The sequence below is a fragment of the Clinocottus analis genome, unplaced genomic scaffold (genome assembly GCF_023055335.1).
Source record: "Clinocottus analis isolate CAN_PGR_092001 unplaced genomic scaffold, fCliAna1.0.p SCAF_22, whole genome shotgun sequence".
In the NCBI taxonomy this organism is placed as follows: Eukaryota; Metazoa; Chordata; class Actinopteri; order Perciformes; family Cottidae; genus Clinocottus; species Clinocottus analis.
In genome coordinates, this window is record NW_027175954.1 from 2,598,824 (window position 1) to 2,617,469 (window position 18,646).

The 18,646-nt window shown below is 41.3% G+C and overlaps 2 protein-coding genes across 2 annotated transcripts; both read right to left on the reverse strand.

Moving 5' to 3' along the window:
• Positions 1-2,484: 2,484 nt before the first annotated feature.
• Positions 2,485-8,257, reverse strand: plrg1 (pleiotropic regulator 1). Its single transcript, XM_068588946.1, has 15 exons — positions 8,113-8,257; positions 7,780-7,886; positions 6,817-6,953; positions 6,585-6,638; positions 6,375-6,468; positions 6,160-6,250; positions 5,948-6,046; positions 5,763-5,855; positions 4,964-5,113; positions 4,761-4,862; positions 4,421-4,523; positions 4,221-4,329; positions 3,508-3,647; positions 3,135-3,328; positions 2,485-3,043 (listed from the first exon to the last, which is right to left on the reverse strand). Exons 1-15 carry the CDS (start codon positions 8,119-8,121, stop codon positions 2,984-2,986), a joined length of 1,542 nt encoding a protein of 513 aa, XP_068445047.1. The 5' UTR covers positions 8,122-8,257; the 3' UTR covers positions 2,485-2,983.
• Positions 8,258-9,797: 1,540 nt separating this feature from the next.
• fgg (fibrinogen gamma chain) lies at positions 9,798-14,327 on the reverse strand. The gene is made up of 9 exons (XM_068589148.1): positions 14,265-14,327; positions 14,117-14,164; positions 13,837-14,023; positions 13,575-13,656; positions 12,607-12,737; positions 12,100-12,233; positions 11,419-11,603; positions 10,959-11,236; positions 9,798-10,690 (listed from the first exon to the last, which is right to left on the reverse strand). Exons 1-9 carry the CDS (start codon positions 14,325-14,327, stop codon positions 10,500-10,502), a joined length of 1,299 nt encoding a protein of 432 aa, XP_068445249.1. The 3' UTR covers positions 9,798-10,499.
• Between the last annotated feature and the right edge of the window lie 4,319 nt (positions 14,328-18,646).

Consider the following 18,646-nt stretch of genomic DNA (forward strand, 5'->3'; position numbering starts at 1 on the left):
CTTTGGCTCAAAAGTTTTTCTAAACATCTGAAATGTCGCTTGGAAATAATTTCAAAACCTGTGGTTGTCTCTGTAAACCTGTGAAAGCAATTACAATGAAAAATGTGTTTGAGGCTATCGCCACTGAAGTGATGACAGAAAACTGAAACTAACAAAACATCCACATAATAAAACATGTGATAATGAAATAATACTTGTATAAGGATGAAAACACAACATCAACATCATATGATTTATTTTAAATATATCGACAGTATTTTTGTAACATTTCAAATCATTATACATGAAAGAAGAAAATGTAATATGACAATTTTGTTTAAAAAAAATCTATTTTCAATAAATTAACTGAATGATAAATACATTTTTTTTCTTATTGTATCAAGCTGGAAAAAAACAAAAACATTTTAAAAAGGTTTGGTAGAGTGTCAAAAGCTTTTTTCTTAATTATTCCAAAAATATCTTGAAGAAAATACACTGAACGAGTGTAATAAATATACGAATCCTCCTGTTTTACATGTAAAACCTTGCTTATCAGTGCTCCGCCCTCCCTGGTCCTGCGAGGCTTCGTCTTCATCATGCAGCCTCCCATCGGTGTTTGCCATCCCTGTAACCTGAGCAACGGGCAACCTGAGCAACAGGTAACCTGAGCGGTGTACCTGCGCAAACAAGCAGCACAGCGACGGCGTCTCTCTTTGTCTCAGTTGGTCCGGCAACTCCACACAACTCACCGCCCCGGGAGCCTCAGACATTATTGCTTGGAAAAAGAGTGAAGATGCCGTCTCACATTATGCTCTCCTACCAGTGGGACGACCAGGCTCTGGTGAAAAACATCTACGCCCGCCTCAAAGAGGACGGCCTGCCGGTGTGGATGGATATCGAGGGAGGCGTGACGGGGAACATTAACGACGCGTGAGTATCGCACCCGCCGATGGGGCAACTGTGTCAGCGAGATGAGGTAGAGCCCTTTGAGCAACGCGCACCTGTGTTTTCAGGATGGCTGTGGGCGTGGAGGAGGCCGTGATCATTTGTCCGGTCATGACTCCGGCTTACCAGGCGTCCCGCAGCTGTAAGAAAGAGCTCAACTACGCGGACACCAGGGAGGTCATGATGGTGCCCATCATGCTGACCAACAACTGGGAGGCCAGCGAGTGGCTGGGGCTGATCACTGCAGGGCTGCTGTGGGTGGACTTCAGGTGAGGAGGCCTTTTCAAAAGGAAAAAAAAAAGGTGACAGGCGACACTTCGTCCTCTCACGAAAGGTTCAAATGGATGAAGATGTTGCACGTTTCACTGTCTATGGTGTCCTTTTAGAAATGCAGAGAAGGGCGAGGAGCACTTTGAGATGTGCCTCAGGTCTCTGGAGGAGGAGATCATGTTTAACGCCGGTCACCTCCTGGCGGTGGAAGAACCTCCGAGAGAGGTGGTGGACCGGCCAGAAGCATCCAAACCTCGGCTGAAGAAGAAACCGGGCCGAGGGTTTCGCCATGCTGTGTCACAGCTCTACATCCACGAGTCAGGTGAACACCAAAACACGCTCGAATCAAGCGCACCTCCCCCTCCCTCCTCTTTCGTGGTCGTGTGTCTCCGCCAACCAGGCAGGTGGCAGTTTACATCCACTTCTCTCCAAATATCATCACTTTTATCATTTTTGTCCTGTTTGGCACGTGTGTGAAATTGCCGTAATTAAAACATCAATTATTGCGTAACGGCCAAAAAGCTTCTTTGTGAGGTCACATTGCCCAACATATTCTACTCAGTTCAAGCTTTGGTTTAAGGGGACGTTGGGGACGCAAAGATTTGAAGAAATTCCTGAAAGTATTGAAAGTATTCCTGACAAAGCGTTCGACTGACAGCTCTGAAGTGTTTTGACACTGTAAAGTTTTCACATTGCATGTTTGGTAGAAAGTTGCTTCAATAACAGTAAAAACTGATGTGGGTGAAAGATGCAGGCTTACAGGCAGACATGGTGCAAATGCTGCTGAAATATCTCAAGATGCATCGATGCCGATATTTGTGCGATCATCATCTCAGTCAAGTATAATTCACTACATTCAGATCCATGTATCCATTGGTTCAATTTAGTTTGACAGTTAAGCATGATGTCGATTCACACACAAACGATCATAATCTCCTACACAGCGAAGCGTCGTGTGTATCGTTATCACGTCTGATGGAACGTCGGGTCGCTTGTAATTTGGTTTGGACTTTTCTAATCTAACGGCGCTAAGCCTCGCACTTTGAAACGTAAAGCCTTCTCTGGTGCTGTGTACTCGGCAGGTGAGCGCGATGAGCAGGTAATCCACCCACCTGGTGGCACCAGAAACTCGGTGGGGCTCAGTGAGACGTTTGGAGATTATTGTTACTGGATGGAGATTAAGGCTAACGGCTGCAAGTACTACAGGAGCGTGGTCACCAACAGATACCTGGGTGAGTGCGCAAACTGGTCTTTCCTGAACGAACAAAAAACAAAAAAACAAAACAAACGTAAAGTGAAAAATGTTGTTTTTTATTAAAACAGAGCAAAAATAAGCTTCACATTGAAAACCAAAAAAAAAAAAGGACACCGAGTTAATTCTATTTTTTTTTTTCTTCAATTTTGAAACGCACCACATGTCCTTCTGCAGGGTTCGACGGCAGCAGGAATCGGGTGCACTCGGAGGTCAGTCCGTCTGCGACTGAAGAGTGGCTGATGTTGGTGGATCAGACGGACCAGAGCCACCAGAGAGCCGTCGTCATCAAGAACAAACACTCCGGGAGGTTCCTCGCCGTTCGAGAGGGCGACTTTATCGGACTAACGTCGTACAATGAAGACTGCAAATGGTTTTTGGAATAAAAACGGGACAATGTGGTCGCATTCGATGTTATGAGAAAAAAGAAGGAAAAAAAAAAAAGCAGTAGTGAGCAAAACTTGTATCTACATCAGGAGGTTTGGTAGAAATAAAAATTAACAACGTTACGGTGACAACGGAGAATAGACACAACGGTTAGAATCGTTTTCTCTTGAGGATTTCTGGTTTCCAGTTGACTGGATGGCTTTCTTCCGTCTGCAAAAAGGGAAACGAGAGTTTTCAAATGATCTGCTGCCCGCGAGCCAACACTGAAGCCTATAACTTTAAATACCAGGGTACAACTTACAGCGGTGTCGTCCTCCTTGTACACTTTGATGGTCTTGTCGGCCTCGGCGGTGATCAGTCGGCTCTCGGAGTTGTCGAACTTGCAAGCGAAGATGCCCGACTCGCTGTCCAGAGATCCAGGCTGCACCGCTGCATGAATCCGCTGGAAGTTGTAGCCCGTCCTCCAATCCCACATGTGGATGGTCCCATTGTCGGCTACAGAGAGAACAGAAGAGTGCATCATCATCATCATCATCATCATCATCATCATCATGTGATGCTCATCCAATATTGTCATCGCCTGTAATATTTACCCAAATAAATATATATTATCACGCATGAGAAGTTGAAGACTTTATTCAAGACAAAACAAGTGACCGTGTGGTTATGAATACCTCCAGACACCAGGACGCCGTCAGAGTTAACAGCGAGAGTGTTGATGATGGCGTTGTGGCCCGACAGGTTCTGGATGAAGTTGCCGTCTGGGAACATCCACTGCTTGATGTTGTCTGCTGAACCGGAGGCAAACGTGTATCTGAAAGACGGGGAACAGGACGACAGCACGTCAAGCACTTCATTTGTTTGCTATAATAGGTGTTTCTCATGAAGCCAAAAGGGAAAACAACATCTTGATGTTCTTATTAACTGAGAAAAAGGCTTTGACAAACTATCATTTTTTATTATTTTAGGTTTACATTTCTACACAGCCCAAAATAAGTTCTTCAAATTGCTTATTTTCTTGTAAAATTCAAAGTCCCAAATGTATTTAATTTAAAAGATACAAAAGAAAAGCAACAAATCTTTAAAAAAAAATGAAAACCAAGGTTTAATATTGGTTAATTAAATATTTAACTGTTGACTGTAATCAACGTATTGTTTCAGGACAACACAATACTAAGTTACAGGGCTGCAGTCCTAGAGTCTGGTTTCACTGTTAGGTTCAAGAAGGTGAGCGTTGGAAAGACGCTACTGCCTACGATGGTCTTGGACAGGACTCCATTTACTCTGGACCTGGTCTTGGTCTTGTCCTTGTTTTGAATGGAGCTGCTGTTGAACCACAGTCTTGCTAACTAATCACACACTACATTTCGGGGTTGTATAAACTTACTGTCTGGGGTGCATCGCTAGGGTTCGGACAGACTTCTTGTGGTTCGTCAGAGTTGCTCGGGTTTTGCCAGCGATCAAATCCCACAGTCGGATGGTGGAGTCGTGGCTGCCTGCGAGAAGTCCATCAGTCGTCAGATTAGTAGTGAAAAGATTCAAGGTTCATGATGTGACAAAATACAATTTGTAAGGTGTGGGTTTTACCGGTGATGATTTGTGGCTCTGCCGCCTGACATCTCACTGTGGCCACGGTGTTGGTGTGGCCGGTGAGTGTGTGCACGTTGGCTTTTGACCTGATGTCCCACACCTGCGGGGGCAGAGAGGAAGTCCAATCAGTTTAATGAATTACTTACACAGCCTATTCAAAACACATTCAACTCCGGTGGTCTGATGAAAGGATGTCGCTCTAAACATCAGCTCATTCTGACACTTTCCCCCCTTTTTTTTTTTAGAAGTGGGAGATATTAATTATATCTACACAGACCACAAAACAACTACATTAAGACCAAGGGAAAAATTGCAAACATGCACCGCGTGAGCTTACCCTTGCAGTGGCATCTCTGCTGCACGTCACCAGCACGTCAATAGTTGGATGAAGGTCGATATCGTACACAGCACTAAGATGTCCGTGGTAGTGCCTGATGACCTAATGCACAAATTGACACAATCAGGACAATACCAACTGAAATCCCTCTTTAAGACAGTAACGGACTCCACCCAGTTAACCTCCCTCTCATTGCGTCATACCTTGTTATACTCCAGATCCCAACACTTGACTTGCTTGTCTTCTCCACAGGAGAACAGGTAAGGGCTTCGGTTGCTGACCGCCACACCGCGCACTGTGCTGATGTGTCCAGTCAGGGAGAGTTTCAGCTTCCCGCTGGCCAGGTCCCAGATCTATCAAGACAAACAGCATTTGTGTTATAGCAGGAGCATTATTAAACATTTCCTTGAGGAGTGTCGAGATGGCCATGTTGAGGTCGCACGTTATGATAAACATGCAATATGTAGCTGTGAAAAGCAGCATCGTCATAGACTCTGTTATCAAAGATCCAGATCAATAACACAGTTGATTTATAGAGATTAACTATAGTAGGATTATAACAGGGTAAGTGATGGGAAAGTAGAAAACCAATTCTAAAAGGTGCTCAGACATCCTACATCAGTGTTAACCCCAAATTGCTCCCCGTTGCTGTGTCTACGGTGTTTAATCGTAAGCTTTGGATAAAAGCGTCAGCTAATTATAATGTAATGAGTCTTGATCAGTGTTTAAAGTGTTTCAGTTTTCATCATGTCATCAAACTAAGCAAACTTAAATGTGCTAAAGAAGATCATGAGATGTAGTTAAAAGCTCTGCAGACAGAACCAAGACTTAGAGTCATGACTACTTTGTCAAATTACTGTTCCTGTGGTCAAAAAGGAGCTTTATTGTGGTGGTTTATCATGACAGTCGAAAGGAAAAACCTTGAGGGAGACATTTGTTATGGTTTCCGACGTCTAGTACACAAATAATTCATCAAATTCAATGATTTTCAGCTTCGCTCACCTTTATGGTCCTATCAGCAGACCCTGTGACAAACCACTGATTCCCAGGCTCCACAGCGATGGATCTCACCCAGCCAAGGTGACCGCTGATGACCTATCAGATCAAACACACTACTGTTAAAAGAATGAACCCAGAGGACACGTCTCAGGTGCAGGCCTCGCCGAGTTGAAAGTATTTGAATTTACCCGAAACAGCTTCCACGGTGGATGCCACTGCGGTTTAGGCATGGTCGGTGCTTTCCTAGCGAGCGTAGAATTTCTGGTGCCGCCTCCCTCCAACAGCGACTAGAAGAAATTAAATAACTCGGTGTCAGCTTTGCACTTCTCTCAAGGATCTTCCCAACACGTGCAAACAAGATATCTCATATCTCATCCAGTGTAAATACACCACAACCTACCACAGCAGTCGACGGGGGGTGGGATCTCTCTGCTCCTCCGGCATGTCGATGTATGTCGCCGACAGTGGCTGCAGTGCGGCTCACGTCCAGCCTGAAATTGTAAAAAACACACGTGGATATTGTTAATGAATGTGAAAAGGTGTACATAAAAACGTCAACTTAAGAGTTTACGCCAAATTGGGACCAGCAACACTGTGGAGGGAGGCAAGGGTTACCTGGCTTGTGACGGCGGCAAAGTCAGTGCCATGGAGTGGACTCCTCCCTCGCTTGGATTCCTGTGCATCTTTGTGTCAGCAGTCAAGGCCACTCCTATTGGAAGAAAAATAATGCTAATAAACACGTGAATAATGCTGACGCTGTTCATTGAGCGGACTCAGCACAATCTCATGCATGCAGCTTGGTTACACTAGTAGCACAGTGCTCACCAGGTCCAGAGGGATACGCATGTGTCCCGGTGATCAGGTATTCTGGGTCATCCCCTGAAACATATTGGGGGGGAAACGACCCACACATGAGCTAGTTTTTGGAGCATTAACAAGAAAGATTTCTTCAAATCTGGCCACATAAATAAAACATCTCTCAATACTGGAAGCATGGAATTAAAACATCTGCATGTCTGCGAGTCTCCATAATGAACTGCGTTGGTTTGATCCTCACCAGGCTGTGTGTAGCCCTGGTGGCCGTGCAGACTGCCGGGAAGCTGCGACAGTCTGTCCGTCCCTTCTTTCAGGACAGGCATGTGTAAAACTGCACTGTAGTCCGCTTTCAGTTTCACACCCATCTTCATCTTGTGGCTGCAAATACAAGATACACAAAGTGTGCATCAGATTTCTACTGGGCGTAGGGAGCATTATTTTTTGAGCGATGTAATGCAAAAATATACGGTTGATTTCTCTGAACAGTTTCAAACAAAAAAAAAGGGCAAATATCGATAAAATCTTTGCTTTTTATTGGTGTGTTACTTTAGCTCATAAATAACATGGCTAATGGCTAACAACTAAGATGGCTGACACATTCAAAACCAGTTTATTGTATTTGGTTAAGCCAAAGAATTAAATAACCGACTAATGATCACATTAATAGACCAATATTACCATACAGCCGTCCGACAATAAATAAATAAATATATATGTATATGTATATGTGTATATATATATATATATATATATATATATATATATATATATATATATATATATATATATATATGACAGCAGCATATTTTACAATAATAGAACATTTTCTTTATCAATATCATGAGCTTAAAGGCCTCTTATTTACAGCCTTACAATCCCACTTATAAACTAACATTAATTGGTCTTGAACTAGTTAACTAACATTGAGGCTTTATGTGAAAAGCTATTACACTTATATTTAAAATAGCTATTAAACAGCTACTATAATAACAAGTTCGTGAACCGAAATATTTGTTATTCATCGTAATCATGGAAGTGGAAAAACGTGTCACTGGTTCTTCTTCTCTGTACTTTACCAAAACCGGACTGGAATCACTTTAATGTATTTCATTTACCCTGGTTTTAGATGAATGCATGATTGTACAAACAAAGCAAATGGAGCTCAAACAAGGTTTGCAACAGAGACACATTTAGCCGAAGTTACCTCTCGTCATCCAGTGCGATGGACTTCGCGTGGTCGGACACAAACATATCATGCGTCCTTTTGAGAGACCTGAACACCAGCGTGTGGACTGAGTGCTTCTGGACATCCTGTACAATACAATAATCACATGTGATACAATGGTATTGTACTCGCACAAAACCGGCAACATTTCAACATGGCTCTACTCCTTAAATATCAATTATACGGGAAATGAATCGTAACGTAGACGTAACGCGATCCAGCACTTAGCCGGGCCCGACACGGTATACATCCTGGAGCAGCCCTGAGCGGGAGAAAGAAAACACCGGGACAAGACTTCCAACCGCGGCTTACCTCGGCCATCTTGGTGATATCAACACGGAAACAACACCACAGCTGAAGAAACTACTTTCTCTTTTTTAAGATTATTGTTTGGTCGCTCTCAAAAAATGTATTACAATCCTGAAAACATGGCCATCACAGCAAGCCGGTGACCGTACAACCCGGAAGTAAATATCAACAACCGCAGATAAACGTTTGTTGGCGCCACCTAGCGGCCAGGAGGGGAACCAATGCAATTTAGCAAAGAACTAAAACAAATAAAGAAAATACACAAGGACACGGTTATTTTCTCTGTTTTTAAATATGTACCTACTATCAACTTCTCTTTACAAACTCTTAATATATTCAAAGTATTGCACACTTATTGATAATGTTATGACATGATTCAATAAATCACATAATTATTTTCACAAGTAATTATTGTGTCTATGTTTGGATGCAATGAGTGTAACTTGCAGTGAGCACAAAAGGCCAAAGTTTGGTTTACCTGCCTCTGAGTCATATTTGCCCAACAGAGCACATTGATTAATGCTTATCCAGTCCTTCAATGCCAAAACACAGTTGGTGCAAAGTGTGTGGGTGGCCATGCCGTTGCATTGTAGGATTATAACCAAACTAATAATATGGTTTAGGACTAAACTTGTTCTTGCAATTTTTACCGTCATTAATTTACTTTAGGGATTTTGGAATGTGAGGGGGCCAAACCAGCCGTTTTGCACAAATTTTCTCCCGTAAATGACCCAATACAGAGTCATTTCTTATTTGGCACAACTGTCTACAACGAAGATGGAATTTGGACTCCACGCATCGTCGTTGAGGTGAGTGTGATGATGCATGAGGACAAGTACACAATGCAAAGTATAAACTGTCCAAATGTGGATCAAAATAAACATGGCGTGCTCTGATAAGAACTCTAACACAATCTTTTGGTGTCCTGAGTAACACTGGGTCATATTTACTACCTGCAGTTAGTCTTGGAGAGTCGGCCATGGAAAAGTTGATCTATTGTGAATAACCTGTCGAGGGAGTGTAACCTTCGGGTTTCAGTGAGGAAAAAACTGCTCAACAAATATATGAAAGGTCAATACTTGAAGCGATATATATATGTCAGAGGATTATGGTCGAGCTGCACAATACCGTAACATTCTTTCAGGAAGAGGATTTTTTTTGTTCAACTTTATTTTAGATAATTAAATTAAATATTTTCTAAACTTATGCCAGGAGTTTCAAGTGCTTGTTTAAAGCACTTTGAGGATCACTGGCTAAGTCGATATCTTTGAATTATTAATTTCATGGAGTGAATAGGTGATGGATTGTGTTTTGCTTCTCACAAAACAAACAATTGATTTTTAGCCATGTTTCCTTTATTCCGGCCATTTAATTTGCTTAAAAGGTCCTCCAGCCAGATTAATAATTAAAAAGCAATTAATTTTGATACAATGCAAATGCAGCTGTTTTCTCATGCTTGTGTGTGTGTGTTTATGTGTGTATATATGTGTGTGTGTGTGTGTGTGTGTGTGTGTGTGTGTGTGTGTGTGCGTGTGTGTGTGTGGGTCGGTGCTTTATCTGTAAGAATAGGAAAAATCTGAATGAAAAACAACGTAGCGCATCATGTTCCCATACTCATAGATGAATGCTACATTTGTGAAACTTTAATACTTTTAATAGTTATTGACAACAAATAATAAGTGGACACATTATTTACATTTAAGATGTTGAGATATTTATTTCAAGGCTGTTGTATTGTACAGGTGTATATTTCCCAGTCAATTCAGTCACATATCTTGTGGTGTTCTTAAATGATTTATTTTCACAAGCTGTTTCTGTCTCTCCTCGGCTGCTTGCCGCATGGACTGGTTGTATCAAACTGAGGCCATGAGGTAATGATCATTCTAAGAAAAGACATGATTTAGTGCTAAAAACAACACGGAAGACAAACAAGTGTCCTGCTACTTGAGATCATTAAAACGTGAAGCATCACACGTCATGGAGGCAGACATTTTTCCTCTCACAAGTGGCGCTACTTTTGAATCCCTGGACCTCGTTGTGAGCAGTTTCATGGAACTTCATACATTAAACTGCCCACAACAAGGTCTGCGGATTATCTCAAGTAACCGGGTCATGATATATGGAAAGAGATATTGTTGTTGAGTTTATCAAATGTTTTTTTTTTTTTTTTTTTGCAATTCAAACACCTCAAGCCAAGAGACATCATTATGTCAGATAGCTCCAAAACCAGGATCCTCACAACCAAACAATCTAGGTTGATAAATAGCACTACATGCAAGAGGAAAAATATAATTAAAAAAAAAAAGTAGATTTTGAGTAACCTTTGTGCTGAACACCGCAACTGCAGCCGAAAACAGATCAGAAGCCGGTTTGTCTACGTTTTAGGCAACTTAAAGTCCGCCAAACTGTTTCAAGCCCCCCTGGTGTCCCGTCTGCTGTCCGCCGCCCGCTGTGATGCGGTTGAGGGGAATGATCTTCATCGTGGTCTCCTTCAGGGAGTACCAGCGGTTGTGCCAAGTCACCCAAATGATGCCATTGTCGAAGCCAAATTCACCTGCGTCCTTCTCGGTGTACCGGCCACCTAGACGGAGAGAACAGACAGTTTAGAGCGGAAACTATTATTTTAAACTTATTCATGTATTTGGCAAATAGGTAAATAGTTTTATCTTTTTTTTGTGTGTGGGTTAATTGTTAGAATACTAATAATTATTAGTATCATGAATAATGCAATTATTATAATCTTCTTCTTCTTCTTCTTCTTCTTCTTCTTCTTCTTCTTCTTCTTCTTCTTCTTCTTCTTCTTCACATCAATCAACACTCAGCACTGCTTTTTCGCCGCGTGTTCTTACCCTGGTAGTATTTGCCGTTCAAGTGTGCAGCGTGACATCGGTTCATCCACCAGCCGGAGCCGTCCTGCTGAGCGCAGTTGCCCTGGTACTTGTCGTTGTCCTTGTCCGCAGTGCTGAACTGCATGCCGTTGTGAGACGTGTAGAACTTGTCACTGGGGTCGTCTCCAAAGTCAAAGCCGTCGAAAGCATCTCCAGCGTCGCCGCCAAGGTAGTAGCCGTATGTCAGGCGGTACATGTCGACCTCTGGTCCAACTCGGAACATGGTGTAGTCGGCATATCTGGAGATGCCGCACAAGGGGGGGGGGGAGAGGAGGATTAGTTTTTGTTTTTTGTGTAACCTATTTAGTCATTTTCTTTCTTCTTCAAAGAGAACCTCCTCGGCAGGTCATGTTTGCCCTGTCAGTGAGTCCCTTTGCTCGCCGCTTACATAATCTGTTATCGTTTGCGTGCACGCGTATACCTTTTGTTGCCCTCCCAGTCAACAAGCTCTATCCTCAGCACAGTTGGCATGGTGGTGGCGGCCGTCAGGAGATGGATCTTCTCGTTCCCGAGCCAGAACTCTGTGGTGTCGTCCGGTGAGAGGTGGCCAAAGCCATTCTTGTACTGGACCCAGTCCTTGTGGAAGTCCAAGCTGCCGTCGCGTCTCTGCGGACGGGAAGAAGTGATCAGTGATCAGTGTGAAGGGACAGGGGACTCACAGGGGACAGTCTTTTGAATTTCCCTTATTATAGTTTATGTTAACCTTCCATTCAGTGAAATTATTATGAAGTGGTCAGATTTATGATTAAATACATATCCGGCCTTTGCATCATTTCTTCTTTTTTATACCGTGTATATCCAAAGGAAGTGTTAAGGACACTTTGGGAGGCCTCCTGCTTTTAAAAATCGAAACCTATGACCCCTAATAGTTTTCATATAATCCCTTATCAATTTTTTTGCTTTTAGGATTAGCAAATTACAAGCTGTTTTCACGAGTATTAAATTCTACTTCCTCGACAAAATATCGATAGGAACCATCCAGTGCAAGGTGAAGACAGCAAAGAGCTATTTTCCCAAAACGTTCAATGCGATTCAACGCTATTAATCCACAGAGGAAGTCAGTGAAAATAGACAAGAGACAGACACGCGCAGTGAAGCATACCCTCTGGATTACTGTGAAGCCGCGTCCAAAGCCGTCAATCTCACAATAGACCAGGAACTGCTCAGTGGCCGTTGCCGGCTTCAGATAATAAAGGCCACTGATGGTGGCACCTTTGTTTGCAACATCCTGGCAGTCTGATGACAAAGCAAAGGGAAGAAGATGAAGAAGAAAGAGTTTAGTTCAACATCATATTGATTATTTCCCAACAACACCTCCACATACCATCACATATTATTTTCCTGTTGTTGGAGTAATGTTCTAAGTAATTGTGTCCAAATCCATTTGAATTTGAACACTGAGAATTGACTCATTTGGAATACGGTCTCCACTGATTTCCCGTGGAATAAATCTGTTTACTTTGCATCGATGCAGCGTATTGATTTTCAGTCCCTAACTAAACACTGGGCAAGGACAAACGTGGTGCAGATGAGGCGTGATTGAGAAACCTCTTGTGAAACAGGAATGAACAGAGGGTCAATGAATATAACATTATTTTTTTTTTCCCACCTGTTCCTGTGAGGGGCTGGATCTCAACAGAATCTTTGCAGGGCTCACTGCATCTCTGCTGCATCTGAATGGAGAGTTTCTTCATGTCTGACATCCTCCTCTCGTTGGATGAAACTAAATCCTGAAGCTCACTGGGAAGAGGGAGGAAAATATGAGTTGTGGTGCGAGCTATATCCTGTCTATGATTCTAAGTACAAGACGCTCAAATGTATTCTTTAATAGATGGGACAAGAATGAGAAAATATGAAAATTATATGGAACAAAAGACACCCTTGAGGAACCACATTTGGAAAAAGACAGACATAATTGCGATGTGTTTTCTGTTAAATATCAGGAGTGAGTTCCAGTGTCTCTACGGGAGAGGAGTGAACGCCCACTCCTGCGTGGGCGGCGTGCATTGACCTGAAGGTGTGGGCGGCTCGGACGAGTGACAGTAAAGTACCAAAGGTGAAAGTACACGGTGTTTTTTTGCTACACTATATTGACATTAGATCTAAATCAGAATATTATTACTGATGTCTTCCTGGGTTAGATCGCTTCACGTGCAATTAATAACAGTGCATCATGGTTTCATACACTGATCACATTTCAAAAGTGGCGTTAGTTAGTTATGCACACAGTGTTATGACCCAGGTGCACGCTAGCTAGTGGAGCACACACACACACAACCCAGCAATTATCATTGCATACCTGTATAAACGACACATGCACATTTATAGTTTTGGTCCTTTCTATAGAATATAGCATGTCATTTTGGCCCGTGTATATTTTAACACCACTGTCTTAAAGGTAACTTTTGACTACATCTGTGAAATAAGTCTATTTGATTATAAAAAGGTGTAACATTTCTTTTTAGAAATGCAACGGACAAGAATTCATTTAAATCTGTCCAACACTTGAGTGAATGTGCCGAGTCATACCGATAGTTTATGTCAAGTGGTTTAATTTCATTGCGTCTGGTAGCTTACTGTATTTGCCGTTCCTGTGCATTGTAGGTGTTTTCATATCGAAGAATATCATCCAGCATATTTGTTGATTGTTTGAAGTAGTCTGAACAAAAAAAGGAAAGAAAGTCTGTCAGTATTGATCTCAGCGCAGTTTCAGAACGCTTCCCACCAGTTTGAAATACTTTGCATATATCAAGAGCTTGTAAAGAGGAGTTTAAAGTCGGTAAATATCTGAAACAGTGAAAACGATCGTGTCCTATTAGTGTCCGGGGACGTGTGTTACCTTGCTGGGCATTCTTTTGGACTTGAATAGTCGTATCTTTCATGTAGTCAATGGTTTGTTGGGCCCCTTGGGTCAAGTTGGAAATCATGTCAAGCTGCTGTTGCATACTATCCAAATCGTGGTCCACATTTGGCATGTACCTCAGGAAGAAATCAGCCACTCCGCATGTTGTAGGACAATACTTTCCCTGAATACACACAGGGCGAGTACAAAGCCAGGTGTGAGCCAATTTATGTATACACCAACAAGCCCAAACACAAAGTTAGTCGTAGCTACTTACAAAGCCGTCATTTTGTGTGCACGATGCAATGCTGTCTCCTCGGGTTTGCTGCACGAAAACAAACAACAACAACAACAACAACGAAATGATCTCAGTGCTCGTGCTTAAGAAAAGCGCGGCGGCGAACACTTAAAATTCAGTGACTTACTGCCGACGAGAAGGAGAAAAGAAGCAGAAGTCCTCCCGCCGTTGCAAGTAGAGATGGAGCCATGCTGCCTCGGCCCCCGGTTGTGATCTGGTCTTCTTCGGAGAATGACAAGCGGCTGGACTCTGTGGGATATTTATCTGGACGAGGTCACGGTTGGATCAGGGGTTCATACGCAAACAACCCAATCGCTGCGTCGGGGACAACGCTGTGACTCAAGTATTGATCATTTCCCGGATTTGTGGGGCCGGCGGTTGCGCCAGCGGGACCCAGCGTCATGTAACTTCAATAAATGTATGTGTGTAGCCCAGTGACAAAGGAAGTTGAAAATTATGACGACTCCGCTTTGTTTTATTGTTGCCCGTTTTGGTAAAAATCATTTGATGGCATTTTATTCTAATGAACTTTGACTGTCAGTCAAATTGAGTTGATCTCAATTGGGGCACTCAATGCCATTCATATGAATCAAAGAAAATGACAACATGAGTCATTCTTTACTGACGAAATGTCATTAAAACACATTGTGCCCGTGAAACATTAACTTCAGTGTGTCGCCATTCACAAAAACTGGATAGACACAATGTTGGTGAAACGAGACCACAGAAACACCTTTAACTGGCCTGCAGAGTTAAATATCATTATAGGACATCTGAAATATGTATTTCTGAAAAAACAAATACTAAAATAGAGGAACAATTCTGAAGAGAAAACAATCTGCAGGCCCCTCACAGATCACTCAAAAAAGAGTTTGGCCATATGACGAGACTGTAAATTGAGCCTTGTCATTCAATTTACATAGTAAGTCAAAACATTTCAAACTGTCCTTTCAGGACAACATGTTGGATTTGGACACAGCAGACTTCTGGTCCTCCCACTCGTCTGTTTTCTTTTCACCAGGTCAGATTATGACATATTTCACAACCACCAGCACTCAAAGAAGTTGCGTGCAAACAGTAAAGGTATCATTGGTGAGACCGACAGCCAAAGAGTAAACTGACAACAACACTCTCTTTGTGGGAAATTATGAGTGACACTTTTTCTTTTCTTTCTTCACCTGTTTTGCTCTCTAAGTTCGGTGAATGGTGTCGACTCTTCGTTGAAACTTGGCTGCACTGCGAGGTAACGCCACTAGTGGGAGTGGAACAGCAATCAATCGAACATGCATACCCAATAATCAAAACACACGGCTTCAGATTGAAGATCTTATAAACATTCAGACCCCAATTATGTAGTTTAGGTAGAAGAAGACACACATGCAGCATTATGTGGGGAATGAATTGAAATACATTTGATTGTTTGCGATGACATTTTCTATGAGATAAACATAAATATGACTATGTACAACTTAATAATTGGTACACTAGGTATAGAATAAATCATTTAACTGAAAATCTGTATACAAATGCAGTGGCGGCTGATGGAATGGTTTTTGGTAGGGCCATTTAATACATTTCAGCAAACATCCCCGTGTGATTGGATGCAAAAAAGGTATCACACATTACTACTTTGCAGTTAAATATTTAACCTTGATTACAACACTTTGACATAATAAAGACATGTCATTAATGATGCAATTCAGTGTGTATATATATATATATGTGTGTGTGTGTGTGTGTGTGTGTGTGTGTGTGTGTGTGTGTGTGTGTGTGTGTGTGTGTGTGGTGTAGTGGCAAGCACTGAAGAGGTCTGTGGTTCAGATCCCGGTCTGGGTGGGGTTCGGACACTGGTCTGGCAGGTCCTTCTGTGTGGAGTTTGCATGTTCTCCCCGTGTCAGCGTGGGTTCTCTCCAGGTTCTCCGGGTTCCTCCCACAGTCCAAAGACATGCTGCGTAAGTTAATTGGACTCTAAATTGCCCGTAGGTGTGAATGTGAGCGTGAATGTCTGTCTATATGTCTGCCCTGTGATGACCTGGCGACCTGTCCAGGGTGAACCCTGCCTTCACCCCTTGACAGCTGGGATCGGCTGCAGCGCCCCGCGACCCGAATGAGGATAAGTGGTTCAGATAGTGGTTCAGATAATGGATGGATGGATGAATATATATATATATATATATATATATATATATATATATATATATATATATATATATATATATATATGCAATGCTATAAATATATATGATATATATAGATATTTAACCTTTATTCCAACATTTTGACATAATAAGGACATGTTATTAATGCAATTCAGTATGTGTGTGTGTGTGTGTGTGTGTGTGTGTGTATATATATATATATATATATATATCTATATATATATATATATATATATATATATATATCTATATATATATATATATATATATATATATATGTAATGCTATAAATATATGATATATATAAATATTTAACCTTTATTCCAACACTTTGACATAATAAGGACATGTTAATGCAATTCAGTATGTGTGTATGTGTATGTGTATATATATATATATATATTTGTATATATATATATATATATATATATATATATATATATATATATATATATATATAATTCTTGTGATGCATGATGCAATGCTATATATATACATATATTTATATATATATATATATATATGCATGATGAAATGCTATATATATATATATATATATATATATATATATATATATATATATATATATATATATTGATTGATAGATAGAGAGAGAGAGAGAGAGAGAGACAGAGAGAGAGAGAGAGAGAGAGAGAGAGAGAGAGAGAGAGAGAGAGAGAGAGAGAGAGAGAGAGAACAGTTTAGCTGATGGAACATTTAAAAAATGACCATTTATTGTTGAATAAAATTCATAGAGAAGTTTTTCAAATTGAGTTTCAAATCTTTATTTTCAAATTTAGATTCATAAACACACCATGTGTGTTTGTGGGAGGGAACCGGATCACCCGGCAAAAATTATTTCAAAATGACAATTTATTGTTGAATAAAATACATTTAAGCAATTTTTGAAATTGAGTCTCAAATCTTAATTTTCAAATTCAGATTCATAAACACACCACGTGTGTTTGTGGGAGGGAACCGGATCACCCGGCAAAAATTATTTCAAAATGACAATTTATTGTTGAATAAAATACATTTAAGCAATTTTTCAAATTGAGTCTCAAATCTTAATTTTCTAATTCAGATTCATAAACACACCACGTGTGTTTGTGGGAGGGAACCGGATCACCCGGCAAAAATTATTTCAAAATGACAATTTATTGTTGAATAAAATACATTTAAGCAATTTTTCAAATGGAGTCTCAAATCTTAATTTTCTAATTCAGATTCATAAACACACCATGTGTGTTTGTGGGAGGGAACCGGATCACCCGGCAAAAATTATTTTAAAATGACAATTTATTGTTGAATAAAATACATAGAGCAATATTTCAAAGTGAGTGTGTTTGTGGGAGGGAACCGGATCACCCGGCATAAACTAATGCAGACATTGTTAATTTCTGAACCACAATGCTGCCCGATGTAAAGTACATTGCATGACAATACATGATATCACGTCAAATGCATTGTCTTGACAATGTTTTAAGCCTAATTCAGATGTTTGAAGATTGATCAGAGCAGGTTGAAAAGGTTGGCTGTTTTGTCGACGTGGGAGAATGGTTTGACCCTGTAATGCCTGCTTGTTCTCTTAGTATTGAATACACATCATGTGAAAATAGTCTGGATTGATCACCAAAAAGGAGGAACAATCTGAAAGTAGTGCCATCGAGTGATGGCACTACTTTCATTCCTGTCACAGGAGCGTGAGCAACAATGCTTCAAGCATTAGATTGCATACTTGATATCACATCAAATGCATTATCTTGGCAATGTTGTCGGCCTGATTGAGATGTTTAATACAAATCAGTGCAGGCTAAAGAGAGTGGTTGCTGTGTCTGCAAGGCACAATGGTTGGAAAATGTGCCATTCACTGGACCGCTTGGTCCTGAATTCACGTCACCTGGAAACAGCCTAGAATGGAAACTAACAAGGAGTAGGACGATGAGCCATTGGAATAAAGTGCCTATCCATCCAAGGACGCCACCTGCACTCTTGCCAGGAGTGTCGCTGCTAATTTCAATGTCAGGAGTGACCTTGTGAGCACTGAAACTGTGAGTTTCAGTGCTCACAGGGTCACTCCTAACCAGACTGAAACTCGGGGTTTCATTCCGGTTAGGAGTGACCCTGTGAGCACTGAAACTTGGAGCTACCTTCATGTTAGGAGTGACCCTGTGAGCACTGAAACTTGGAGTTTCCTTCTCGTTAGGAGTGACCCTGTGAACACTGAAACTTGGAGTTTGCTTCTTTTTAGGAGCGAGCCTGTGAGCATTGAATCTTGAAGTTTCAGTGTTGTTAGGAGCGAGCCTTTGAGCAGTGAATCTTGGAGTTTCAGTGTTGTTAGGAGCACCCC

Bases quoted from the DNA above. Each gene is read 5' to 3' on its own strand.
- fgg (XM_068589148.1), bottom strand. From the start codon at position 14,327: ATGGCTCCATCTCTACTTGCAACGGCGGGAGGACTTCTGCTTCTTTTC. The intron at 13,657-13,836 runs GTAACACACGTC...TTTTTTGTTCAG, and splicing joins CCAAAAGAATGCCCAGCAAG to ACTACTTCAAACAATCAACA. The intron at 12,738-13,574 runs GTAAGCTACCAG...CCCTCTTCCCAG, and splicing joins GCACAGGAACGGCAAATACA to TGAGCTTCAGGATTTAGTTT.
- plrg1 (XM_068588946.1), bottom strand. The intron at 4,524-4,760 runs GTAAGCTCACGC...CTGCCCCCGCAG, and splicing joins GCAGAGATGCCACTGCAAGG to GTGTGGGACATCAGGTCAAA. The intron at 3,329-3,507 runs GTATTCATAACC...TTCTCTCTGTAG, and splicing joins CGGCGTCCTGGTGTCTGGAG to CCGACAATGGGACCATCCAC.